This window comes from Fusarium venenatum (genome assembly GCF_020744135.1).
Source record: "Fusarium venenatum strain MPI-CAGE-CH-0201 chromosome Unknown EDB82scaffold_2, whole genome shotgun sequence".
Classification (NCBI taxonomy): domain Eukaryota; kingdom Fungi; phylum Ascomycota; class Sordariomycetes; order Hypocreales; family Nectriaceae; genus Fusarium; species Fusarium venenatum.
Window position 1 is genome coordinate 6,622,425 of NW_027072130.1, and position 24,798 is coordinate 6,647,222.

Sequence of the window (24,798 nt, forward strand, 5' to 3'; positions counted from 1 at the left end):
ATCAGATCTAGACTACCGTGCAGTTCACCGTCGCTGGCCTTGTATCTAGGACATTGCACACCGAACTAATATGGACTCACCGAGCACGTCCCAAGCCGACGACAAGAGTGCTCCCATCAGTGAAGCAGAGAGAAAGTAATCAATAACCCTTCCCTTCCCCGCATCATCGCTTGCTAACATTAAGTTTTTCAGGAAGCTCCGTAATCGGCTTTCACAGCGGGCTTTCCGTCGCAGGCAAGCGGAATGTATCAGAGAACTACGCAACCGCGTAAATGCGGACCAGCGGCCTGATAGCGAGCGAGTGGAGGCGCTGCAGAGAGAGAACAAGATGCTGAGACAGCAATTAATCGAGGTTCAGGCCAAAATGTCTAAAGTCTTGGCTTCTGTTCAGTTATTAAGTGACTCTGTTACTAAAACGCTGGACGACACCAAAGACGGGAGTCATTCACCGGAAGAGGCGGACCAGGAAGGAGATGTTTTGACTCAGAAGAAAGATCAACATATATCAAACTCCTCGATGAATTCGTTGGATCTCGACTCTTTTGACCCGTCCATTCTTGACTTTGATGTGCCTTTTGTGTCAACAAACACTACGCGTAAGTGATGAAACCATCAACACGTTAAGCGTAAGGCCTAACTGAATAAATGCAGAATCAGCTCCAGAGCCAACAAATAGTCTCACCTCAGAGCTCATCAACGTCACAGGAACGAATCCGTTATACTCTCAGATACCCAGCATATGGAGCCACGAGTATCAGATGGGCCTGGAGCCTTACATCACTGCCATCAACGCAACCGAAGAATCAAGTCTGGTATTGGGCAAAGATTACGCATTCACAAACTCTCCCTTTTCGGATCACATACAGTTGCTTCAAAAAATGTTGAAAACTAAGCTTACCACACTCGGTTTTGTTCCAGAGGGTCATCATCCTGTACACAGGTAAACTCACTCTTTTAGATGTTGACCGCCGATTGCTAACTATTCAAAGTGTCTATCAGCCAGTATTAATGGTCCTTTCCATGTTTAATAGTATGACTCGCCCAGACGTGATGGCATGGTATGCCAAGACACGTTTCTATCACATTATCGAACTCACCGCCTGGCAACTCTATCCTTCGGCAGCAACTTTTAACAAGCTCCATCCTCGGTATCGCCCTACCAAAGCACAATTGGAAAATCCTCACCCTGGAATCATTGATTGGATACCTTTCCCATCGATCCGAGACCGGTTAATCCAGCTACACTCGGCCAATCCACACATTGACCAGATCTTCTGCGACGCAGTGACAGGCTACGTGGTAGAGGCACTCATGTCAGACCTGATACTGGGTACCCCGCCGATAATGGTCTACGTACGTGTTACAGATCTTATCAACACAATGGCTCGATCATCTGGAGATGAGTCCATGACTGCTGTTCTACCTGCTCCGGATATTTCAACCCTGTTTTCTTCGCCCGCATACGCAAGAGCAGCATTCAATAAATTGAATATGGACAAGGGAGCAGGTTATTACAAGATTGACCCCGCTTTCTTCGAAAAGTATCCGGAGCTGTGGGATCAAGCGGGAGGCCTGACAGCAACTGGCATGCCTCTTAAGCCAAAATATCAAAAGATACTTACGTATCCGAAACCGCTGGATCCATCTACAGTGGAGACTTACCGAAGCTTCATCGACTTTTCTCTCGATGCAGCGAGTACGATTTAGATGGGGCTCGATGTACGAGTGAGGTCCCGTGGGCTGTTGTAACCGGGCCGGTTGTCGTCAGCAGCGCAATTGAAGAAATTGAAAGAGACCACATGATACGATTCGACGAAAGTTATTGTCAATACGAAAGACACGGTGAAGAATTCGGTGCAATAGTCTGGCAAGTGTCATGGAATGTTGAGTAACAATTGACCCACAAGTAACGGTTGACTAACAACGCCATTACTAACGACCCCATTCTATGCATCATCGAGTGGAGATGGAATATTCTATATAGAAATGCCACAACTGATTCATTAATTAGTCTGCCACACTAAGAGAGATCATCACATCTTTAGAACCTCAATCACATTCAAGATGCCTTCTCAAATACCAACCCCAATCTCTCGCTATGGTTTCATGGACGACTATAGCGAAGGCGCACATCCAGCCCTTCTCAAAGCTCTCATCGCCAGCAACACCACCCAAGAAACCGGTTACGGCAACGATACATACTGCGATCTCGCACGGAAGCGAATCCGAGCCCACCTCGGTCGCGACGATGTCGGCATCTTCTTTGTACCCAGCGGAACATCAGCCAATGCCATCTCCATTGCCGCATGCCTACGTCCCCACGAAGCAGTCATTGCCGCAAGCTCTGGACATATCGTGACAAGAGAAACAGGTGCTGTGGAAGCCAGCGGCCACAAGATAATAAATGTTGCTCCTGTCAATGGCAAACTTACCCCTCAAAGCATTGAGCGGGCGTTGGACGATAATTGGCATTTTCCTCATATGGCCAAACCCAAATTAGTATACATCTCGAATGCGACCGAGATCGGCACCATATACACAAGGAACGAAATGGCCGCGATAAAGGAAGTTTGCGAAAAGAATGGCCTCATCCTGTTTCTTGACGGAGCCCGCATTGGAACTGCCCTTGCATCAAAATCCAACGATATGACACTATCGGATATCCTCGAATTGACAGACATATTCTGGATCGGAGGAACAAAGAACGGTGCTCTCTTAGGCGAAGCAGTTGTCGTCAAGGACGCCCGACTGGCTTCCGAATACGAGTTTTATGTCAAGCAACATGGTTCACTGTTAGCTAAGGGAAGGGTGATTGGCGCACAGTTCGCCGAGTTATTCGAAGGAGATTTATACTTTGACCTTGCGCGCAAGGCAAATCTGGCAGCTGAGGCACTTTCCAATGGAATCGCTGACGCTGGCTTCTCGGTATATGCTGCGACAGAGACAAACCAGGTGTTTGCGGTGCTTCCACTGGGATTGATCAAGATGCTGAAGGAGCATTTTAGCTTTTATGTATGGGAGAAGTGTGGCGATGATGAGGCTGTTATCAGACTATTAACAACGTGGGCGACTGATGTAATGCAAGTCCAGAGGTTCGTTGATATGGTGCATGGTTGGGTGAGATAAGAGTATTAAAAAGTACAAAAGTTTAGTTTGATGTCAATCCATAGGAAATAATACTTGCTATTTTGATCGAAATGAATCATGAGTATGGCTCCGCAAATAATAGTAATCCAGCATTTCGTCCCAACATCTGTTCACCCACTCTGCTCGACATGGGGCGTCCTTGAGTTCCGGATTTATGACCTATTGATAGATATCCCAGTCTCAAACTTCAAACTCGATTGCCAACTCACTTATTCATCGTAAGTAATCGCTTTCTTGCCACAACATGTCTCATGACTTGTGTAGGCTAGCCTTTCCAGCAGCCCGTGCTGCCTCAAGAGCACCATGAAGTCCATATTGAGAGCAAACACCATTAATGCGATGAGTCGAGTTGAGATTCTTCACCACAACAATCTGAAAGCATGTAGCCGAGCCTTGACGGGCAGCAATGGTGGAATAAGCCAGAAATATTTCCCAGATCTTGATGTGAAAGGGTTAGTAAATAAATACCATGAGTATGATGTGATACGTACGCGGAACCAGCGCTTTCCATACTTGGCCTCCACCTTGTCGGCGTTACCCAGCCAGTTTCTGTACCATCGCCAAAGTGTGCCAGAATAGTGAACGCCAACAGTATCGACACTGGATTACCTCGGTCAGATATCGCTCTAGAGAACTGCTGCAATCACTCACCTTTTGACCTCAAAACCAGCGCTCTCAAGGCATCCCACATAATATGACAATGGCGTAGATGCATCAGCTCCCGGGAAGATATACTGGTTGAGAAACAGCCCCCAAATAAAGTCTTCATACTGCCACGCCTTTCGCAAACCAGACACCTGAACATACATAACTCCATCGTTCTCAAGCATCTCGTAGCATTGTCGAAAGAAGCCTGTCAGGCGTTGAACGCCCACATGCTCAGCCATCTCTAACTGTGTGATCTTGTTGAATTTCTGCTCTTCGGGAATGTCACGATAGTCACAGCATAGAAGCTTGCTCTGCTCATCCGGCACACCGGCTTTTCGAAGCCCGTCGTTTCCCCAATCCACTTGATTGCGAGCGAGGGTCACGCCTGTGACATTGGCACCGTAGTTTAGGCTGGCAAATTTGGCCAAGGTACCCCAGCCGCAACCGATATCGAGAAGTGTATCCCCTTCTTTCAGGTCGATCTTTTCGCACACTATAGCAAGCTTATTATCTTGCATCTCCTCCAAAGTTTCCTCCCGAGTAGGGTCTGAGATGATACCAGAAGTATAGATCATACGAGGGCCCAGAAACCAAGCGTAGTGGTCATTTCCGCTATCATAATTTGTACGCACCTGCTCTTCGTCCTGTGAGCGAAGGTGAAGGACAACGTCGGGGAAGAAAGTAAACAAGATGTACCGAAATGTTTCGCTAGTAAAATTGAATGTTGCCCAATCATGTCGATACTCAAACACCTCCAGCGCATCACCATTGAGATCTACTTGGCCTGTGAAATATAATTCGAAAAATGTTGCCATTGGTATCTTATGCCTCCCTGTCCATCGCGCGCGATGTGAATCGCTCTTGAAGGTAAGGTAGAATTCCACAGGGCGGCCGGGTAATGTGACTTCATGATTGATACGGGGACTGTAGCTAGACATAAATTTCCAGATCACAACTAAAATGGGAATAGTTGTGAATATTGAGAGGAAAAGAGCCGTTTTGAAGCCGCCGCCCAGTTTCCATGACAGCCATTGGGGAATGCCAACGAGAGCAGTGGCGAGGAAGATATTGGACCATTGTTCGTATCCGGGACCATCAGCAGGGAGAGGAGCGTTTTTTATGGAGGGGTACTATTAAATCACATAGCCATGTCAGCAGATACATAAGATAGGTGGGAGAAACATGCGTTGGTCAATGGAACACCTGGGTTTCTACCCGTTGAGAGGGTATCAGCGGGCGCTCTGGGAGTCTGGATAAAATTGATGTCGCTGCTCAAATGAGCTCCGCCATTTTGCTTTAGAGCCATGGTCATTAGAAAAAGGTGAGACAAAGGGCTCCCGATGTAGAAGAGGGAGTAAGGGGTATTTAGATGGTACCTTTGATCAGGTGCTTTCTCTTGATCTGATCTGATGCATCAAGCCACTCTATGAGGCCGGATACAGCGGGGTTTCGGTATGCATACCTACTCTCGGTAAGCAAATCAGCCGAAAGTTATCTCTCGTATCACTACTTGGCATAATATTACTGCTCGGTGCGACGTGATAACGGTTTTGAGGAATGAGGCCGCGCAATTAACTTGATCCATCCAATTGTGTAACGCTGAATATGATTTCCGATACATCCTGCTTCGCATATCTTTACGTCCTGCTCATCTTTAGATATACATACATACATGCATTATAATCTGTCTATTTATAGAGCATGGGTTTCCGGATCAAGCTTTAACAGTCAGATCTAGGGTATAAAGCGACTAGTTTTTGATTGCTTGACGTGTCACCTTCTGACGTGGAGCTTTTATATTCAAGAAAACCTGGGATAAAATTCAAACTTTCATGGAAGACCAGGGAAGCCGATTACATGCTTTTATACACATTATGAGATGGTTGTGGTGTATTGTGAGAAACGAGTTAGACCCCCACAACAAGTGAGTGCAATCAAACAATGCAGCGACCCCAGATCAGTGCAAAAAGGCCGAACATTAAATTAACGACCATTTAAATGACTGATGGTAATTAATCCACCTGCGACGATCTGTATCTCCCTCTTTATGTATGTTTACATGAGTTTTTTTTCATTTAGTAACGCGCCTATGTTATGCGTCCCGTTGTACCGACTCTGCCTTTAAATGAGCGTAAGGTAAGTTGACACATACAAAGGAGTTACCGCAACAGCATTGCAATGGTCATATGCTCAATTGACCGTCGGATACGGACATTAACCACCGAAGATGACCCCCAGTTTTCGTCAAAGCAATTCGGCAATCAAATGTGACCCCCACGCCCTTGGTTTGACAGTACACTGCCACTTTTGGAGATGGCTTACCCGAGTGAGGGGAAGAGTCTGGGTGGCTCGGAAAAGCACCACATAAAGTCCGTCCTCGACCCTCCACTTCAATAAGACCTTGTCGTCATTGTCAAAATGAGTGATAAAAAATTGGAAGTTCTAGTCTACGGTTTAGGAGCGTACGTAAAATCATTCACGTTCGAGTTGCGACATTGGTACTGACACCCTCGTGAAGCATCGGTTCCTTTTACGCGTTCATCCTCAGTCGCAGTGAACGAGTTCGCTTAACAGTGGTCGCTCGATCCAACTACGACGCTGTGGCCGCGAATGGAATCAGTATAAACAGCCAAAACCATGGAAAACATCACGTGAAGCCTGACAGTGGTAGGTTACATCAATTGGCCAACATTACACATTACTAAATAGTCGATAGTCCTTAGACACGTCAAGGATGCTGGTCAAAAGTTCGACTTTGTCATCTGTACCAACAAGGCAGTTGATCAGGCCAGTACTGCAGCCGATATTGCACCTGCTATTGGCGATAATACGACAATCGTAATCATCCAGAATGGTGTCGGCAATGAGGACGCGTTCAGGGAGTCATTTCCCAAGACCACCATCATATCATGCGTGGTACGTCTATGCTACTTTATGCATGCTATTAACTCTATGACTAACAACTTATCAGACATGGGTTGGAGCAAGGCAGCCGCAACCTGGTATTGTTGAACATACCACATCCGAAGACATGCAGATGGGGTTGTACCCGAATAAAGCCGGTGACTCCGCTCTCGACAAAACTCATCTCTCGCAGTTCGAATCACTGCTCTCCATTGGTAAAACCATCTTCCAAATTGTTCCGGATATCCAGGTCCAGCGGTGGGAAAAGGTTGTCTGGAATGCAGCCTGGAACTCTCTTACAGCGCTCACGCTCACGGACACGCATTCCTGGTTGAGCTCTTCAGATTTGTCGACGCCAATGACGAGAAGACTGATGAAAGAAGTCATTGATGTAGCTAATGCTCTCGATGTACCTCTTCAGTATGAGCTAATTGATCGGCTTTTGGAGAAGATTCTAGGTATGCCACCGATTGGAAGTAGCATGAGGACTGATTACGAGAATGGAAAGCCGATGGAGGTAGAGGTTATCTTGGGATATCCTGTTAGGAAGGGCAGAGAGTTGGGGATCGAGGTGACGACCATCGAGACTCTTTATATTGTTCTTTTGGCCATCAACAAACGTCTTATTGCTGCAAACAAGTAACATAGTCACCAAAGGTGTATATATCTAATCTATACATACGAGGGATTAGATCTCCTTTTATTATTTGAACTGACGTAGTTGTGTATCTTCGATGCCTTTGTCCTTCTCTCCGTTACCAACTTCGGTTATACCGGTAACAGTTCTCCGATCTATCCCCCACATCCTCCGGCAACAACATGACGAACTTTAATCCCGGCATCAAAATCCGGGCTTCCCCGCAGATCGTGGGATGCACGCTTTAGGGCCGATTTCTTACATTAAAGAAACCTCAGAGTTGGCCGATTTGTTCCTGACTTGACCCCCACGTCCCCTCTCGGCCTTGACACCGAGGTCTTGTCGCGGGGTCGTGTGAGCTGACTTGCCGGTGGCAATGTTCTCGTGAGAATGTTCAATAAAACGGGATTTTCACGGGTAATCCTGTTCTTTTGTCCATCTTATCTTTGTATACATAAATCACCTATCCAAAATGTCGGGTGCCCGCAGTCCTCAACATGACCCAAGATCTCACGATCTGCATCGCTCTACTCAGTCAGCCTCAGCTCCACCAGGAGATGTCTCCCAACTTCCCAAAGGCCAATGCCGTTACATCCTCACAATACCCGAGCTAAAAGGCCACCGATGCGGATGTATGGGATTTCATCATAACACATCTCTTCCTGGTGCAACGTGCTACTGCGGCCATTTCGCATGCTTCCACTCTCCTCACTCCATTCAAAGGACGGGCGACGACTTAACAACTCTCAAAAAGAGAGTAAAGGATCTGGAATCAATGTTGCACCAAAAAGGCAGCTATCAACCAGAAAGCTTGGTCTGTCGGATCAGCGATCTCGAGGAAACAGTGGAGAGTAACGAAGAAGAATCAGCCATGCAAATGAAAGCTTTATATCAGAATAGCTCAGCAGCGTGGGAAGTTATAGAAGCATTGCAGGAGCGAATCAAGACTCTCGAGACATATTGTGGTCTATATCGAGAACAGATGGCGGCGACGAGGAGCGAGTTGAAAGAGCTATACAATAGGCAGCTGGAGTTAATGGACGGTGAAGAGAGCTTGGAGGAAAGACTTCATAGGTTGGAGGATCCAGGCGATATACTACCGACGTTTTCAAATGCGAATATTGGCTCTTTGCGTATGGATACCCGGTAGGATTAGAGTCAGATGAAGGCAATGTTTGAGATGAAGATCTCTATTGATCATACTATCACGACTAACATATAGCGTAGACACTGTATTTAAAGAAGGAGTATGTAGCCATTTCAATTTTAATCGCATGTCACATCATATGAATTAGAATCACAATGTAAACATTTAAGACTTATACTTATAGAATATTCTAATAGTCTATTATCATTACTTCTTAGTTGGTCGTAGCAGGGTCTTGTCTTTGTCTTCCACTAATCTCCATATACGCATGGATACGTCTAGACCTGCGCGCTTTCAAAAATGCCAGCTTTCCCGACATTCTCCGACACAAAAAAGGGTCATAAGAATCGAAATTTTATCCTTCATAGTGCATTCAGCGCTTAAGAGCAGTGAACAACACCGTCATCGTGAGTGTGGCACTCCTTGGGAGCCTCCTTGGTAGCGCTGGGCTTGGAAGAGTCAGACTTGGTAGCAGTAGGCTCCTCCTCTTCATCATCTTCCTCAACCTCACCAGTGCATCCTTCTCCAGGAGCAGCGACGTCATAAGCCCACACATCAATAGCAAAGTACTGCAGGGCGTCGCTGTCGATGACGCTCTTGGAGGGGTCGGACTTGGCAAGCGCGAGAGCATCAGTATAGTTCTCGGCGAAGTGGTCGACGGTCTCCTCGCTGATGATAGGGACGTGCAAGACCCGGTGGAGAAGGTCTGTGGCCCAGAAAGTGTTCAACTTGGAGTTGGCGACAGTGTAACCCAGATTGCAGACAGAGTCGAGGTTGCGGCGGATCTCGAAGGAGAGGGGACAGATGACTGTCTCGGAGGTGGCATTGTCACCTCGCCAGTGTCCAGCCCAAGCTACAACAGTTAGATCAATTGGTCAAAATGTTTGAATCGTGTTTTAATTACCGTCTTGTGTAGCACAGTTCTTGTCGGGGTCATCGCAACGGAAGAGTACGCCAGTCTTGTCGGCGTTGACAACACGGTCGTACCATCCAATAGGCTGAGAAGTAGAAGCATTGCCAAAGTATTTGGTAAAAAACTCCGACTTGTGTCCATGTCGAAGAATGTGGTCCTTGGCATGCTGGGCAAGCTGGACGGTCTCATCCAAAGCGTTGGACAACTGGCGACGGAGCGTCGCGTTACAGGACTGGTGGATGGGGTAGTCCTTGGTCCAGCCCTCTGACCAGTCATAAGCGCTGCTCTCACCTGTCTTGGAAGATTGAGAGGCCGATTTGGTCTGGCTGGCCTCGGCACGGCCAAAGATGGGAGTGGCAGTGGCAGCTCCAAAGAGGAGCATGGCCGCGGTGGTGGACTTGAACATCATCTTGAAGAGTGTTTAATTGAAAGGATGTGATCTTTGAGGATTGTCGGCTCAAGAGTGGTGTTGTAGTCTAGATGAGGCTGAGAGGCTGGAGGAGCTAAGATGCAGGAGGTGTTTGAGGGTATTTATACAGGTCTGCTGACAGGCCATGACATGTTTATCGTAACATCCGGGTCCCCATAAGGTGGAAACAAGGATGGCCAACCACCTCCCTAGAATGGCCGGAAATCCTTTCAATTCTAGCCTGTGAGAATCTGATATGCAGCGTTTTGTCTGTTAGAGTCGTGGGGCAAGGATATGAGCGACAGGGCTCAACCGTGCAGGTTGAGTTAACCCAAAGAAACATGAACAGACCGAGCCTTAGTGGCGTCATCCAAGAACAATGGACGAATTACAGTTCGTTTGGCGTCGATAAATCTGCTGCTAGAAAACCCTTCACTGTGGTGTTTCTGGCATCCATGGATGATGTTGTCTATCCGGGTTCGCAACGTCCCACTCAGCAGTATCTATCAAGGTATCTTGGCATTGTCCATAACCTTTTTGAGCGAAAACGCCGCAGATCTAGTCTCAATTTATTGTTTTCATTTAAGGTAAAGAATATGCTTAACCAACTGCTTACTTCTGGTAATGGCGCAAGGGCCGATGTTCTGGATCTTTGGCTAACCGTTGCAACCTTGTTGGATAGGCCGCTAACAAACGCTGCGTTGATTGTAATCGACAATCGTTGTTTTTCAAAACCTTGTTCACTGGTTTCTATGAGTGCATCGGTTGAGGCATTTACAATAATCCCGACTGGCCGAATACCTTGAAGGTGAGCATGGGCTACATCGGTGTAGGCCTTGGGTTAGCTTGCTTGAAGATGTTTCTGTGCATGTATGTCACAAACACGTGGACACTGTAAGATCCTGGTTTGTAACAAATTTCTTCTATCAACAGAACGATCAATGCTATTCTTACCATTCACGAATTCCGCCATCTGGTCCATGGAACGTCTTGCACTGCCAAGGCTCAGTCTCCTTTGCAATTCGTATCACCATTTTCTCATCAATCTCAATACCAAGTCCATAGCCAGTAGGCGCCCTGATATGTCCACTGTCGAGGTCAAATACGCTCGGGTTCTTTAAGTAGGTAAGCAAATCAATATCGCCTGCCTCAGTGTTGTAGTGCATTCCCAAACTCATCTCGAGGATAGCAAAGTTGGGCGTCGACAATGCAACTTGGACTGAAGCTGCGAACGCGACTGGTCCAAGAGGACAATGCGGCGCGATGGCAACATCGTATGCTTCCGCCATATTGGCTATGCGCTTCGTTTCTGAGATACCACCTGCATGTGCAATGTCGGGTTGTAAAATGTCCACACTTGAGTCTTCCAAGAAACGCTTTACGTCCCAACGGGTATACAACCTTTCGCCAAATGCGATAGGAATAACGGTCTGGTCTGACAACTTTTTGATCGCCTCAGGATGCTCACAAAGAATCGGTTCTTCGATGAATAATGGTCTGTGAGGTTCGAGCGCTCTCGCAAGCTGCTTGGCCATGGCTTTGTGACAGCGTCCGTGGAAGTCCAGACCGACATCAAGACCGAGTGCTTTTACTTGCTTCAATCGTTCGACAGTGCTGTCAAGGGCCGATGGGGAGTCAATCCATCCAAGGTCTTCGGTCGCGTTCATTTTTACGCATGTCAGACCTTGTTCTAAACGCTTTTTGCTGCCGAATTGTCAGACTAGGTGAGCTTTGTCAGAGCGGAACAACTTACGCAGCTGCTTCAACGTCTGAAGGCCGGTCTCCTCCGATCCAACAGTACACTTGCACCTTGTTCCTCACCTTGCCACCTAGAAGCTCGTAAATCGGGACTTTCAGATTGCGACCTATCCGAGGTTAACATGTGATGTAGAGACGAGGTTAAGTGCCATACCTTTGAGATCCCACAAGGCAATATCAATTCCTGACATGGCTGACATGAAGACAGGCCCTCCACGGTAAAAACCATGGCGCCAGAATGTCTGCCAAATATTCTCGATGTCACTGGTTTAACGTCAGTTCAAGAATCTCTCATCTGTCAACCTGTTTCTTACTTTGCTTCCTGGCCAATGATTCGAGGTATCATCTCATCAAGGCAACCTTCCACAGCAAGATCGTGACCTTCAAGCGTTGCCTCGCCCCATCCGTGTTGGCCATTCTCATCAACAACCTTGACCATCAGCCATCGCGGCTTCACACGGTAGTATACGATAGATGCGATTTTAGCCATTGTTGATTGGATTTTCAGAGATAAGTGAGTGTTTAGGAACTGAATTAGGTGCGTTTGCAAAAGCTAAAGAGAACTTTTCTATGCAATGACTCGGCTTCCCCGCCGATGGCCTTGGGTAACGTAATACTCCTCATGATCCTTCAACTCCACTTAACTAGACACAAGATGAATAAACTGAACCCCCACGCGTTAATACCCCCACGTACTCGAAAATCCGGGGTAAGTGAAGCTGTCGTCGGGCCGCTTCCTTTAGTGAGAAATATTTCTTAGCATAAAGACCGTCGTATGACCATCTCTTCAGGATTTGACTTAGCCGTAGACCTCTTGGGTAAGCTGGGACTATTTGTCACTGTTCGAATGATGAAACCCAACCTGCCGGGTAACTGATCAGCGTACGCATGCATTTGACGCATTCCAGTAGTTATGCGAAGTTACATTTACATTGGACTGGATCGATCTGTAATGCAGCCTTATGGTAGGGATGTAGGTAATTTACAGGATAGACTTTGGAGACTTCAGGATTTGGTCCAAACACATCTTTACCGTGGTCCATTTTAATGTGCTTGATTTCTTATCAATTTATACCCATTGCATTTACTTGGCCTGTTCTAAATAGAAAACTGAAGAGTCAATTTTCAAGTGACCATTTGACTCTTGTTGGCAATGGATAAGGCGCAAAAATTAGATGATAATAGGTCGTGAATGTGACTGATATCTGGAGTTAAAAGGACAGCCTGGCTAAACCTTCCTGTCTCAAACTCCAACCCCCACGTTTTCATCTCCGCCGGTATTCACTCCGTGGCCAAGGACAACGGTTGCGGCACAGAATGCGGGGAAATCCTGATCCTGCTCTAAACCTTCAAGTAACTGACATATCGGGCATTAAACATGGGGGAAGCGGCATACAAAACAAGAGCCCAAAGACAGAAACCCCCACGCTTCATCACCAGATAGAAACAAACAGAATCGGCCCATTCAAAGGTCGACAGTCAACCTTCCCGCGGCTCACTTCCGGTCCGTTTCAAGGTTCTGTACTTGACCATTTTGGATTGCCGACAGATTGTGAGCCCCCACGTCTTCGGCTATTGAAGAACTGAAGCTAGGCAAATGACGTCTACCAAACCCCGCATGCATGACTCGCATCACAGCCCGAGGCATTGAAGAAACTCCAAGGAAACCAGAAAAGCAATGATCTTCATACTGGGTGACTGTCGACTGACCGCTTGCTAGTCAATTGATTAGGCCAACCCCGCAACATTTATCGTTCCACTTTGTTCTCCTCCCCCAGATTCCCCAGACTTTAATATCGTGGGGTTTCTCCATACTTCTTGATTTGCTGCAGGGAACTTCAGAAACCATTGAATACTGATTCCGAAAGGCGAAGATAAAAGAACTGTGATTGCCACTCAGTTCCTATACTCTCACCTACACCCTCACCCTTGAAGCTATCGCTTCTTCGCCGCAGCCATGTCACGAAACTCAAAGTCCGACGATGAACCCTCTCAACAACAAACCGAAGACATCGAATCCAATATCGCGAAGCCCGTCCCCGTATCCGACCATGCGGACCGTGCAGCTGAGATGATTGGTACTCAGCACATTGAAGTCACAGAAGAAGATGTAATACACTTCCTATCTTTTATCCGTCCGACCCCAAGTTGACTTGTTTTAGAACAAACGCCTCCGTCGCAAGACCGACAAACACGTCCTCTCCATCCTAGTATGGGTCTACTTTCTTCAAATCCTCGACAAGTCCGTCCTCGGATACGGTGCCGTCTGGGGCATGCGCGAGGACACAAACCTCACGGGAAATGAGTACTCCATGGTCGGATCCATGGCCCCCATCGCCCAACTCGTCTGGCTACCTTTTTCGTCCTGGCTCATGGTCAAAGTCCCGCACCGCATTTTTATGAGCACCCTTGTGTTAGGTTGGGGAACTGCACAAGCCTGTATGGCTGCTTGCACAACCTATGAAGGCTTATTGGCTACACGTTTCTTGTTGGGTTTGTTCGAAGCAGCCTGCCTTCCTCTGTTTTCCGTCATCACTTCCCAATGGTACCGCCGCGCTGAACAGCCAATGCGTGTGGCGTGTTGGTATGGTACCAATGGTGCAGCCAACATGTTTGCCGCTGCATTGTCATTCGGACTCGGCCAGATCAATGGATCTCTTGCGTCGTGGCGTATCCTATTTCTCTTCGCTGGTCTCATCACCGTCCTGACAGCACCCGTGGTGTATTGGGCTCTCGATAACGATATTCCCTCTGCACGTTTCTTAACCGAACACGAGAAGCTACAGACCATCGAGCGTCTGCGCGCCAACCAGACAGGTACTGGTAGCCGCAACTTTACATGGTCACAGGCCTTTGAGGCTCTTGTTGAGCCCAAGACGTGGCTATTCATCGGTATGGCATTGTGCCTCAATGTCACTGCTGCTGTGACAAATACCTTTGGACCCATCATTGTTGGTGGCTTCGGTTTTGACAAGGGTGTCACATCGCTTCTCAACATTCCCTTTGGCGCAGTCCAACTTCTAGTCATTTTCCCTGCGTCGTACCTTGCTCATCGCTTCCGTGTCAAGTCGGCCTTCCTGGTCGCAGTCATGCTACCTGTCCTCGCAGGCGCCGTTATGTTGCACCAGCTCAGCCGCGACAAGACAGCTCCCCTTCTGGCAGCATACTACATGTTAGCCTTCCTTTTCGGTGGAAACCCACTTATCGTTTCGTGGATGATCTCCAACATTGCCGGTACCACAAAGAAGTCTGTCATCATGTCCCTGTACAACATTGGCGTCTCAGCCGGTAACATCATTGGTCCGCTACTCTTCAGCTCTAAGGACGCACCTTACTACAAGCCCGGTCTTACCAAGACCATGGGCATCACTGGTGCTATGATCGGAGTCATCATCCTTCAACTGGTCAACTTGATGTTCTTGAACAAGTTGCAGGAGCGCAAGCGAGTCAACAATGGAAAGCCTGCCAAGATTCGGGATCTTAGTATGGAGCATCGATATGTGGCTAATGCGGCGGAGGGCGAGGATGATCAGTTGGGACAGAATGCGTTTATGGATATCACTGATTCCAAGAACGATGAGTTTGTGTATGTTTATTAGGTAGTCTTGCATTAGCGTATGTTTATGTCACACTTTCAATTTGATAACTTTGACTTTTACAATTTACCTTTCATGATTCACCTAAGCGTTTTACGCTAAGATAGCTGATACTAGTCATTACATGGCGATCTGGCCCACTTGATTGATACGAAAGGGGGGTGAGAATGTTACGTATAAAACATTTATAGCTCAAAAGGCTTTGCAACAACCCGGATCTCATAATTAACCGTTGTAATAGTGTATAAGAAAGGCACAGCATAATTAAATTAATCGTAAAGATATGTCAATTTTAATATTTACTCAACGGAACAAGTAAGTTACCATCATGAATACATCAAGCCATACCAGACCCTGTTCAATCAACTAGGTATTGTCCCAGTCACCAACTCCCATGATCAACATGCTCAAGCAGAGTCATTGGACTTATCAGCTCGCTCAATGATTCTTGGGGGCTTCTCAATCTTCTTGCGGAGGATGTGGCGCTTGATAAAGTATGGCAGCCACACCTTGGTCTCGTAAGAGATGAACTGGCTTGTCGGAACAGAAAAGACCTCTGCACAGAATTGTCAGTAAATGAGGAGGAAATGTGAATGGCGGCCTGCTTACGGTCAAGTTCCTCAAGCGTGAGCTGCTTGGTTTCACGGACAAAGCAAAAGATCATGCCCCACGCGATCAGGTTCAGTCCTGCGTAGAAGCCGACTGTGCGGTGTTAGCAAGTGAGCAGACGGGTACATTTGTAGAAACACTTACAGGCTCCAGTGGGTGTCATGGCAGCAGTCATTCGAGGGAAGGTGAGACCGAGAATACCAGCTATAGATCTTGTTAGCACAAATACTTTTGTTGCCATAGGTGTAAGTGCTCACCAAAGGTGTTGTTGATGCAGACAGCCCAGGCCATACCCTGCTCACGCTGGATAGTAGGGAATACTTCGGCAGAGTATTGAAAGGCGACAGGACCTTCACCCAGGGAGTAGGCGATTGTGAAGAGGTAGACGAACCTAAACCTGGTTAGTGAGGGTTTGGATAATAAACATGGTATGACTTACAGAACAACGGGTCCAATCTGCGCACCTCGGCTGCCACTATGATTGAGGAGAGACAGACCAGCAGCGAGCAAGAAGACACACATGAACGGGAAGGTCTGGACATAGTTAGTATCGAAGCCGACAGGTGGAGAGGGCTGCTTACGATGAGACATAGCGTTCTGCGTCCCTTGGTGTCGATGAGAAACAACGTCGGGATTGTTGCAATGACTTGAATAGCACCGTATCCTAGTGAAGCATACAGGGCTTGGACTTCGGTGTAGCCAGCATTGACGAAAATGGTAGAACTGTAGAAGGAAATAACTGCAATACATTAGTCCCCTGTAGTTATGATCCAGAGGTGTTGACTTACTATTGATACCGCACATCTGCTGCGCAATCATGACAGTCGAAGCACCATAGTTGGCGCGTCTAATTCGTGGCACAGCAAAGCAGTCCCACAAACGCTGGAAATATCCAGCGCCCCTTGCAACAGTTAATTCCTCCTCGTAGATAACCCAAGAATAGTAAAAGTCCCTCGCGGCGATAATGTCGTGCGCTCGCAGCTTTTGCATCGATCGGAAACCCTTGGCATGCTTGCCGTGCTTCATGAGCCAACGAGGCGACTCTGGACAGAACCAGATACCAAGACCGAGAAGGAAGGAGGGGATAAAGGCAGAGCCGAGCTGCAGACGCCACGCGATTCGGCCAGTGTCCTTGACGATGACATTGGCACAGAAGCCGAGGAAGATTCCGACGACGACCCACAGCTGCCAGAACATGACGAGGGCACCACGAATGCGTGCGGGAGCCATCTCAGCTGAGTAGATAGGGACGGTAGCGTTTTTGGCACCAATACCAATTCCCATGACGAAGCGCACGGCGAAAAGTGTTTGCCATGAGTGGGTGAAGCCGGAGGCGATAGGCGTGGCAGTAAGACAGCATGCGGTAATGAAGATTTCACCTCGACGACCGAAGTAATGATTGAGGGGGTCAACGATGAATGCGCCAATGAGACCAGCAGTAAGAAAGATGATGGAATTGACAAGACCGACGATCCATTGATCCCGAATACTGTTTTTCTCATCGAGACCAAATTCTTTAGGAAACGAGAGGTTGGCACCGTTGGAACCGGTCTGATCCCAGCCCTGGGTGGCGGCGCCGATGGCGCAAAGAGAGATAGAGTACCAGAGCATCTTTGGGCCGTGCCACTTGTGGTCTCTCTCGTACTCGAGGGCTTGTCGCTCGTCTTCTTGGAGTTCTTTGACCATGTTGAATCGTCCTTGGTCACGGGCTACGAGAGCAGCGCGACCGAAGAGTTCTGCGTGTTCGGGCATGCCGTGGTTCTGAGCGAAAATGCGACCATCGTGGGCGGCTTGTTCAGGTGTTACGCGCTGTGAGTAGAAATGGTGTTAGTGATATGATGCAGTATTGGAGAGTTGCAATTGATGACTTCTTTTCTTGGAGCAGGGATTAGATCTGCCAAGAAGCTAGGCGATCATCGCCAAGACGTAAACCACGAGGCCAAGAGATGTACCCGCGGCCAAGGAATCGCCAAGATGATTAACTTCAACGTACCTGCAACGGGTTCTCAACGATATTGAGAGCAGTTGAGCCACGTCGACCTCCACTGGCGTGAGGAATGTCGCTATGAGCTCCATCAAGGGCATGCTTCTCGTCGTGAGACGCTTGAGGGACGTCGGGGCCCAGCTCTTTGTTATCCATCCTGGTATTCAGTGGTGTGAGAATGAGTAGAAGAAGGATTTGATGGATTGCCCTGGCCAAGAAAAAAGAAACCAGGAGGGATCAGCGCAATATTAAATACCCTGGTGAGACAAATATCTTTTGCTTGCTACTGAGCCGAGGGGCAAGAGCCATCGAGGAGATTATCGAGTCAATCCCAATCCCCAGACTCACTAACATTTCCCCGCTTGTTTTTTTTTCGCAAAGTGTCTGGGGGAAAGGTTAGTCTAGTCCCAAGTAAGCATCAAGTTTGGGGAAAAGATCAGCAGAGATAGGGTCATGTCTCAGTTCTCATCCCCGACCCATCCCCGTACTCCAGTTGTTCTGAGCGTGATGGTGTGCTAGTTTGTGATGAAAGAGAGCTTCTTAGTGGTAAGCACACAAGGAGAATTGTGGAAACTTAAGGTTATGTTGGGAAGCAGGGGTCGTTTCTTGTCTTTTGCTGCCGTGTTCAAGGGATGGGGTTACACTGCGTGATGCTATGATGGTTGGACAGGTTTGAGGTACATTGTAAGTAATTAACATTAATGAAGCTGTAGCGGTCAACATTGAACTCTTTCATTTTTTGTGAAACATGTATCACAACTTAATTCATTTTGTTTTCGATGGCTGGTATTCGCCTCCAGTATCAAAGGCAACGGGTCAAACAGCTCCTCTTCCCCATGATGATCCGCTACTCCAAGTTGGAGAAGCAATCAATTCCTTTAGCCAATTGACATCAGTATAATCACACCTCTATTTATTAGTGCTCTACTGTAAAAAAAAGCCACTTAACACCTTGAATTTGGGTTTGGGTTGAGGTCTCAGTGAACGACTGCAGGAAATCTCAGTACGTACCAATTAATTCGGCTGCCTAAACGTCATCGAATAAACGGCACAAATGACGTAGTGGAGCTGATGCCAAGGCAGCAGTATTTTGTACCCAATTCTTGGCGCTAAATCCCAGGCATCAGAATAAACCACACACTAACAGGCTCTCCAACAAACAGTCTCTCCATTTGCTTCATATTAGACAAGAATCTGTGATTCTATCATGACAAAGATATCCCTCACTCTACTCAACGGGCGTCTGTGAGAAAAAATTGACTCTGCGCCGTTACACATACCAGGTCCTTCAACGTTGCACCACTCTCTGGCCCCTCCACAAGACAATGAACTAACCTCGTCTTTCCCCGATCCCCCAGCTCCAATGAAACCATCATTGACGCTCAGTCTTGCCCTTTTGGGATCTCTTACTGTAACATCACGGAACCATCGGGTAACCTTCTTTGTTTGGCTTTGCTCGCGTGATATCTTCAATCCCGATCTGTTTTCCTTATTCCCAACTTTTCCTCCAATTGAGTTTTCTAAGCGACCTTATTTCTACTTGACATTTTTACCTAGCTATTCAATCGATACGTACCCTACACCTACATTCTCTTTTTGTAATGCTAAGCCCTTGACTGCATAGCAACCCGTTGCACTTTACTTCTTTTTGCCAATACAGAAGATATATTTTTAAGTAATCTATGTAAACGCGAAATTTGAGATATTCCTAAGGCTTGGGTGATTGTTCTGGGATAACCCAAGGCTAGGTGAGACGATGTGAGCCAAGCAGGGGAAGGATAAGGCTGGACGACTACAAGAAAGGCCCAGCATAAATTGTGAATGCAGAGCATCTACTTGCTTCTCAAGCCAGCATATCACTTGAAGAGATCCATCTTCACATTCACCAGACTCAGGATGTTCATCGGGATGATTATCTTTGTAGTGTACTACTAGTGGCTCAAATCGATCCGATGCCGCTGAGAGCCTTACGGAAATCAGGATTATGGACCTCTTGGTAAATTACTGCGCAGATAGGAATAGTGATTTATTTGTTAGCCAGGCAGAATTGTGGTTGCGGAGCAGAACCAAGTACCTAAGGAACTTGGTTTATTGCTAGCAGCAGTCATCAATCTCCTGGATAATGTTCAAAATATTTCGGGCCCTTTTCTTGGAAACTAAGTTGTCGGAGATAAAACTATCTACTCTAAAGAATCTGAGGACTATTTTTAACAAGGCTATCGTTGAGTCTAACGGTCATGGAGGGAGGCTATCTTGTGCCGAACGACTGTACTCACCACATTTTCCAACGATTTTAAAAATGAAGTTGATTAAATCTGGGCGTCTCGCTGCCTTATTCGCTCTACCATTCCTCTGCCACGACTTCACTAGACACAGTAGACAATGATGGCGGCCAGGCCATAGCCAATGCCATTTCCAGTGGTCCACGAGTGTCCGTGGTTAACTGGGACAGGACTGCCGTAGCCGGGTCCGTAGGAACCTTTACCGATGGTCCCTTCGGTATTGTAAATGGTGTTATCCTAATTACAGTTCAAGTATCTGGAGCCTTGCCTGGAGGGGACGGAAGTTTTGATAATCAGGGCGGAGAGTCAAATGACTATTGTAGTACCGGTAGTAAAGATGCCGCTGTTATATATGCGAGCGTCCTTCTTGATGCTGGGTACAATGGGCTTCGAATTGAGTTTCTCTTTGCTACCAATAAGCCTAATGAGTTTGTATAGCCATCTCTTAAGGTTGGTGCCGGAAAGCTGACTTGGTCGATTTAGAATAGTGTCAACCCCGATAGTATCGGCTTCTTCGCCTATACCGATAAGTTTGAGCAATTTGCAAAGTTCAACGGTCAAGACATAAATTCGCAATCCATCCTCTATCGAAAAGTCCCCCAATGCTATATTCCCGCCAGACAGCGTCACAGGATATTCAAGGTCGACGGTACCCGAATCACAAGTCGATTTATGCATCGTGGCATGTGACCAGGGTGACAGCGGAAACGACCCTGCTTTCCTGATCAAGGGGCTTTCTTGCACCGAGTACGAGTCTCCCCCTGACGGAGTAGAGATCAACTATGTCAAGCAGACCACGATGCTAGAACGAGGAGAGCGACCGTACACACAAATAATCCCGGCCTCGGACACAGCATCGGGTACATCGGGTACATTCATCTGGTTTGTTGCTTCCGAAGAGACAACCACAGCTACGGCTTTGGACATCACTACGGCAGACGCCACTACTACTACCGCTTTTGCAGAAGAGACCACTACCACAACTACTGCCGCTGGAATACCGACAGAGACAAGTACCACCGATGAATCAACAGCAACGAAAGCCGAGACAAGTGTTGGAAGCACGACTACCAGGGAAACAGGCACCACGGCCACTACTGAATCTAGTGCTACCACTGAATTCGCTGCGACTGATGAGACGACTAGCACTATCGAGGGCATCAGCGATCAAACTACAACTACGCGCTCTCCTTGTCGACCAAGAAGACATCTCTACTAGACAGTAAGCATTGGTTGTTAACTTCCCGTATCTTCTGGTACACAATGGAGGACTAGTACTTATGGCTTACTTTACTCTTTTGTGAAGAATCAATTTATTGTAAACAGCTTTTTGAGTCGAAACCCATGGGTTAGAAGGAGAGCGGATCATGTTGTTATTTTCTCTCAGAAGTAACATTACATGATATGGCTGATTTGAATCACAATACCTTCTTTATCAATCGCTGTATAGTACATACATTGTCTCTTTCAACCTTTCGTCTACACTTTGTTTCTGCTCTTGATCTTTCTTATGAACCCTCATGTGTATATATGTACTTACTACACTAGTACTCAGCTCGCTTACAAGCAAAATACTTAGGATGGTTACTATATCTCAGCTATGAGTTATTCCTTCGGTGAACAACACTGCTACGGACAATCTGCAGCAGGCAGCAGAGGTAGATTGTTGGATATAGTTGTAATAGTACAAAAGAAATGGCATTCAGGTACTAACCCTAAGCCTTACGCTTCTGTGCGTTTTGGAGACAAATCAGATCTCCCTATTTCAATAGCTGCTATAATCTTACAATATATGGGTATCCTACTGTGCCTCTTGATAACTCCTTGCTAGGCATCAAAAGCCTTTGGTCGCCGTTCTTCCAGCTCAATATAATCGTCACTCACCTCCGATCTTGAAGGGACCTCTCTGACAGTGTGGCGGAATTCTGTGACCGAGCTATCATCATTGAGGACCGTAAATGGGTTGGGATCCTTAATGGTACTCTTCTTAACGTTATCTGTCGCTGTAGTGCCAGTTGTCCTGAATCTGCTAGGGTTTGCAGGAGTGCCGTAAGATGTCATCTTGAAGGTCTTGGGTAGTAGTGGACGCAACCCAGGGAGGCATGCGGAGATGATACCTGCCACTGGCTCGACGCCTGCGAGGCTCCATACGGTTCCTTCGTCGTATAGATTCTTCCATTGATAGCCATGTGTAAAGACGACCCGGGCAAGGGAAATGAAGCAGGTGCTAGTCAAATGATGTCAATTACAGTTCACAGTTCAACGGCGCGCTTTTCCTGATGTATCAGGGATTGAAGGAAACTTACATAAAGCCAAAGCAAAACGATACAATAATGCCAATCTTTTTCGGTCGGTTCATATTCAGTCCCCAGATTGACTTAAGCGGGAGTACAAAGATCAAGAAGTCGGTAAAAACTGTCAAGCTGTCATAGGCGATGTTGATGTTCTGCATGGCTAGGAACTGTTCCGCTGTTGCATCGCCCCATGCCCACCATTTCTCGATCGGCCGTACCGCTGCGAGGTAACCGATGAAACTGCCTAAGAAGCACACCATGGTAATACCCGATGCCGTGTATATAATAATTGTCATCCGGCCATTAAGACCTGTGAAGACGCGATGATATAGAAAGAGGATGGAGGCTTTGCATGCGTAGACTGCAAGTACAAGGACAATGTTGTTGGCGAAGCCGATCTAGGAAGCCCCATTCAAGTCAGCTCAAGGATCACTAAAGCCGTTATCGATCTGCACGTACCTGATCGTGGATTAAAGAGACGTCGGTTGGCGCCGTAGTGCTAGTATATGGGTATCCAGGAACGCCGATGCCTCCGTATATAAGCACTGTTTTGCAGACACATGTGTTAGCTGTCGAGCCCTGGTAGAAGTCCGTGCTTCCATGTGCACGATGGAAGACCTACTCAGAAGAAGAAGGACGAAAAAGAGGTCCGTGAAGAACTATAAAAAGATCAGATCATCAGCGTCATAGACGATACTGGAAGACAACACAACTCACAAGAGATACCAGAATCATCCAGTCAGTCCAGCCATACGCGGCCCTGGTCTTTGTCTTGGCATAAAACCTGAGCCCGACTGTGATCGTTGATAACATCGGCAGGATTACCCACGTAGCGATCAATTCTCTCTGCCTAGGCAACTGGATAGGGAAAGCTTGAACCATGGTTGACAGCTGTCAAAACAAAAGTTCCTGAACGAAAGAAGGGAACTCATGGATGATGCAGATCGCATTACAAAAGTTCCATGCGCATTTATTTAGGGAAGTGGGTTAAGTCCAAGGAAAGACCAAGAGATCTATCGCTATCTCAATTCGAGTTAAGTGTACTCCAGTATCTTGAGTCAGTCGCCGCCCGTAATCACTGGTGTGGCGTTCTCGAGGAGAAGTAGTGAGGCTAGTGCTGAGGATACTTTACACTACGCATAATATAAAACAAGCGACGCGACATCTAAATGACAGTTGAGTCTGCTCGATATGGACGGCTTCTCAAACTGCGCCTGGGATCGATTGAGATTGGGCGTTTTGCCTTGCAGGATTGATCAGCCTAGCGTTGATTTATAACCGCTAATAACTCATTAGCAGTGTCTAAAGTCTGCTGTTAATACATACTGAGATTAGTATATTCAGCTCGTCGGGACTATCATGAGCTAGATAAGGACCGATGTTATGGAGCGTAGATAAATCGCTCAAAGTAGAGGCTGAACAACCTATCTCCAATATCATGGATATTAAATCACAATGTGAAAATTATTATCAAGATTAGGAATATCACTTTTGATTCACATAGACAAGATGGCTAAGATGTTTAATATGACAGCATCTATCTTTTCTCATATTCTCATATCATAGAGAATTGTGTAGCTAATTTTTTGTCTCGGAGCTTTAGATAAGTTGCTAACAAAGAGAAGCCGTACTGGTGTTGAAAAGATAATTAAGGGGTAGCGCAGCCACCATGCAGCGTTGAGAGTGCGTTTATTTAGGTCGAGTCTTATGGAGAATGTCGCCATCTCATTGTGCAAATTAATCGACGGTATCCTACAGAATACTGGGATATTTTTTATGAAAGCTAAAAGCACATGTCATCAACCTCTGGAAGTCGGAGGGGGGCTGTAAAAGACACATAAAGTACATTACAGCTGAGTGCGATTCAGTCCCCGGCCACATTTCTCAAATGAATGATTGGTTTGTGATACCATTCGTTCAGTTCAAAAGCCAACTGCAAGTTAGCTCGCTGTGTGTTTCATGGCGTAGTCTGGGCTCAGTCTAGAACTACCGCGTATGCTGGAAAGTTCGAAACTTTATGCTTATTGGAGTTAGGACTCGGGAGTACTCGAGTCTCTAGGAGAGCGTTGGTCTGGGGTAATTCCAGCCTTATCTCACTGCCATGAATTAAGCACTTTCCAGGCAATTTAGTTTGCAGCTCAATTCGCTTCCGTGTCCAATGGTAGAGACTTGAAGTCAATAGAGAGGTGATAGTTTTGACCCATTGAGTGGCGCTAGCCTTATTCGAGCAAGATGCTGAGTCGTTATCTTTGGTGCATGCACGGCGCAAATTCCGTCATCCTTCGGTTAACAATTGCTATCACTGCTTAACTACAGAGTATGTCTGCATCTTGATTGCCGTTCAGGAGGATCCCGCAGAGATCTCAGATTACCCGACATACTCCAATATCCTGACCCAGGATTGGGTTTAACAAGAGATTAGCAACATCGTAATGAGCTTAGCCATTGCAAGTTGTCTCTCGGATGGGCT

General features: G+C 46.9%; 11 protein-coding genes across 11 annotated transcripts; 6 read left to right on the plus strand and 5 right to left on the minus strand.

Moving 5' to 3' along the window:
- The first annotated feature begins 21 nt into the window (after positions 1 to 21).
- On the plus strand, positions 22 to 1,886 carry EDB82DRAFT_178767 (uncharacterized protein). Its single transcript, XM_025735571.2, has 4 exons — positions 22 to 135; positions 193 to 596; positions 652 to 940; positions 990 to 1,886. The coding sequence occupies exons 1-4, from the start codon at positions 71 to 73 to the stop codon at positions 1,705 to 1,707; spliced, it is 1,476 nt and encodes a 491-aa protein (XP_025586265.1). The 5' UTR covers positions 22 to 70; the 3' UTR covers positions 1,708 to 1,886.
- On the plus strand, positions 1,734 to 3,288 carry EDB82DRAFT_178815 (beta-eliminating lyase). Its single transcript, XM_025735572.2, has one exon. The coding sequence runs from the start codon at positions 2,065 to 2,067 to the stop codon at positions 3,124 to 3,126; it is 1,062 nt and encodes a 353-aa protein (XP_025586266.1). The 5' UTR covers positions 1,734 to 2,064; the 3' UTR covers positions 3,127 to 3,288.
- EDB82DRAFT_445929 (S-adenosyl-L-methionine-dependent methyltransferase) lies at positions 3,146 to 5,101 on the minus strand (the record flags this gene model as incomplete). The annotated part of the gene is made up of 4 exons (XM_065607801.1): positions 3,146 to 3,585; positions 3,639 to 3,747; positions 3,799 to 4,925; positions 4,958 to 5,101. The coding sequence occupies 4 exons, from the start codon at positions 5,099 to 5,101 to the stop codon at positions 3,397 to 3,399; spliced, it is 1,569 nt and encodes a 522-aa protein (XP_065464929.1). The 3' UTR covers positions 3,146 to 3,396.
- Positions 5,102 to 6,147: 1,046 nt separating this feature from the next.
- On the plus strand, positions 6,148 to 7,490 carry EDB82DRAFT_500287 (ketopantoate reductase PanE/ApbA-domain-containing protein). The gene is made up of 4 exons (XM_025735574.2): positions 6,148 to 6,257; positions 6,314 to 6,462; positions 6,512 to 6,711; positions 6,767 to 7,490. The coding sequence occupies exons 1-4, from the start codon at positions 6,214 to 6,216 to the stop codon at positions 7,340 to 7,342; spliced, it is 969 nt and encodes a 322-aa protein (XP_025586268.1). The 5' UTR covers positions 6,148 to 6,213; the 3' UTR covers positions 7,343 to 7,490.
- EDB82DRAFT_500289 (uncharacterized protein) lies at positions 7,482 to 8,654 on the plus strand. The gene has a single exon (XM_025735576.2). The coding sequence runs from the start codon at positions 7,809 to 7,811 to the stop codon at positions 8,484 to 8,486; it is 678 nt and encodes a 225-aa protein (XP_025586269.1). The 5' UTR covers positions 7,482 to 7,808; the 3' UTR covers positions 8,487 to 8,654.
- A 25-nt stretch (positions 8,655 to 8,679) lies between these two features.
- Positions 8,680 to 10,089, minus strand: EDB82DRAFT_500290 (putative peptidase family-domain-containing protein). The gene is made up of 2 exons (XM_025735577.2): positions 9,388 to 10,089; positions 8,680 to 9,336 (listed from the first exon to the last, which is right to left on the minus strand). Exons 1-2 carry the CDS (start codon positions 9,803 to 9,805, stop codon positions 8,864 to 8,866), a joined length of 891 nt encoding a protein of 296 aa, XP_025586270.1. The 5' UTR covers positions 9,806 to 10,089; the 3' UTR covers positions 8,680 to 8,863.
- Positions 10,090 to 10,517: 428 nt separating this feature from the next.
- On the minus strand, positions 10,518 to 12,195 carry EDB82DRAFT_178896 (enolase C-terminal domain-like protein). The gene is made up of 4 exons (XM_025735578.2): positions 11,878 to 12,195; positions 11,718 to 11,827; positions 11,559 to 11,670; positions 10,518 to 11,509 (listed from the first exon to the last, which is right to left on the minus strand). Exons 1-4 carry the CDS (start codon positions 12,051 to 12,053, stop codon positions 10,756 to 10,758), a joined length of 1,152 nt encoding a protein of 383 aa, XP_025586271.1. The 5' UTR covers positions 12,054 to 12,195; the 3' UTR covers positions 10,518 to 10,755.
- A 1,325-nt stretch (positions 12,196 to 13,520) lies between these two features.
- On the plus strand, positions 13,521 to 15,162 carry EDB82DRAFT_545831 (major facilitator superfamily domain-containing protein; the record flags this gene model as incomplete). The annotated part of the gene is made up of 2 exons (XM_025735579.1): positions 13,521 to 13,673; positions 13,726 to 15,162. 2 exons carry the CDS (start codon positions 13,521 to 13,523, stop codon positions 15,160 to 15,162), a joined length of 1,590 nt encoding a protein of 529 aa, XP_025586272.1.
- A 404-nt stretch (positions 15,163 to 15,566) lies between these two features.
- Positions 15,567 to 17,908, minus strand: EDB82DRAFT_429575 (uncharacterized protein; the record flags this gene model as incomplete). The annotated part of the gene is made up of 8 exons (XM_025735580.1): positions 15,567 to 15,715; positions 15,769 to 15,861; positions 15,913 to 15,972; positions 16,026 to 16,159; positions 16,208 to 16,302; positions 16,350 to 16,507; positions 16,557 to 17,577; positions 17,762 to 17,908. The coding sequence occupies 8 exons, from the start codon at positions 17,906 to 17,908 to the stop codon at positions 15,567 to 15,569; spliced, it is 1,857 nt and encodes a 618-aa protein (XP_025586273.1).
- Positions 17,909 to 19,989: 2,081 nt separating this feature from the next.
- EDB82DRAFT_525031 (uncharacterized protein) lies at positions 19,990 to 21,253 on the plus strand (the record flags this gene model as incomplete). Its single annotated transcript, XM_065609134.1, has 4 exons — positions 19,990 to 20,020; positions 20,123 to 20,466; positions 20,518 to 20,590; positions 20,655 to 21,253. 4 exons carry the CDS (start codon positions 19,990 to 19,992, stop codon positions 21,251 to 21,253), a joined length of 1,047 nt encoding a protein of 348 aa, XP_065464930.1.
- Positions 21,254 to 21,861: 608 nt separating this feature from the next.
- On the minus strand, positions 21,862 to 23,210 carry EDB82DRAFT_475708 (uncharacterized protein; the record flags this gene model as incomplete). Its single annotated transcript, XM_025735582.1, has 5 exons — positions 21,862 to 22,261; positions 22,341 to 22,726; positions 22,788 to 22,873; positions 22,951 to 22,987; positions 23,046 to 23,210. 5 exons carry the CDS (start codon positions 23,208 to 23,210, stop codon positions 21,862 to 21,864), a joined length of 1,074 nt encoding a protein of 357 aa, XP_025586275.1.
- Between the last annotated feature and the right edge of the window lie 1,588 nt (positions 23,211 to 24,798).

Bases quoted from the DNA above. Each gene is read 5' to 3' on its own strand.
- EDB82DRAFT_500289 (XM_025735576.2), top strand. From the start codon at position 7,809: ATGTCGGGTGCCCGCAGTCCTCAACATGACCCAAGATCTCACGATCTG.
- EDB82DRAFT_500287 (XM_025735574.2), top strand. From the start codon at position 6,214: ATGAGTGATAAAAAATTGGAAGTTCTAGTCTACGGTTTAGGAGC. The intron at 6,258-6,313 runs GTACGTAAAATC...ACCCTCGTGAAG, and splicing joins CTAGTCTACGGTTTAGGAGC to CATCGGTTCCTTTTACGCGT. The intron at 6,463-6,511 runs GTAGGTTACATC...AATAGTCGATAG, and splicing joins TCACGTGAAGCCTGACAGTG to TCCTTAGACACGTCAAGGAT.
- EDB82DRAFT_178896 (XM_025735578.2), bottom strand. From the start codon at position 12,053: ATGGCTAAAATCGCATCTATCGTATACTACCGTGTGAAGCCGCGATGG. The intron at 11,671-11,717 runs GTATGGCACTTA...AACCTCGGATAG, and splicing joins TGCCTTGTGGGATCTCAAAG to GTCGCAATCTGAAAGTCCCG. The intron at 11,510-11,558 runs GTAAGTTGTTCC...ACAATTCGGCAG, and splicing joins TCAGACGTTGAAGCAGCTGC to CAAAAAGCGTTTAGAACAAG.
- EDB82DRAFT_178767 (XM_025735571.2), top strand. From the start codon at position 71: ATGGACTCACCGAGCACGTCCCAAGCCGACGACAAGAGTGCTCCCATC. The intron at 136-192 runs GTAATCAATAAC...TAAGTTTTTCAG, and splicing joins ATCAGTGAAGCAGAGAGAAA to GAAGCTCCGTAATCGGCTTT. The intron at 941-989 runs GTAAACTCACTC...AACTATTCAAAG, and splicing joins GGTCATCATCCTGTACACAG to TGTCTATCAGCCAGTATTAA.
- EDB82DRAFT_178815 (XM_025735572.2), top strand. From the start codon at position 2,065: ATGCCTTCTCAAATACCAACCCCAATCTCTCGCTATGGTTTCATGGAC.
- EDB82DRAFT_500290 (XM_025735577.2), bottom strand. From the start codon at position 9,805: ATGATGTTCAAGTCCACCACCGCGGCCATGCTCCTCTTTGGAGCTGCC. The intron at 9,337-9,387 runs GTAATTAAAACA...TAACTGTTGTAG, and splicing joins GAACTGTGCTACACAAGACG to CTTGGGCTGGACACTGGCGA.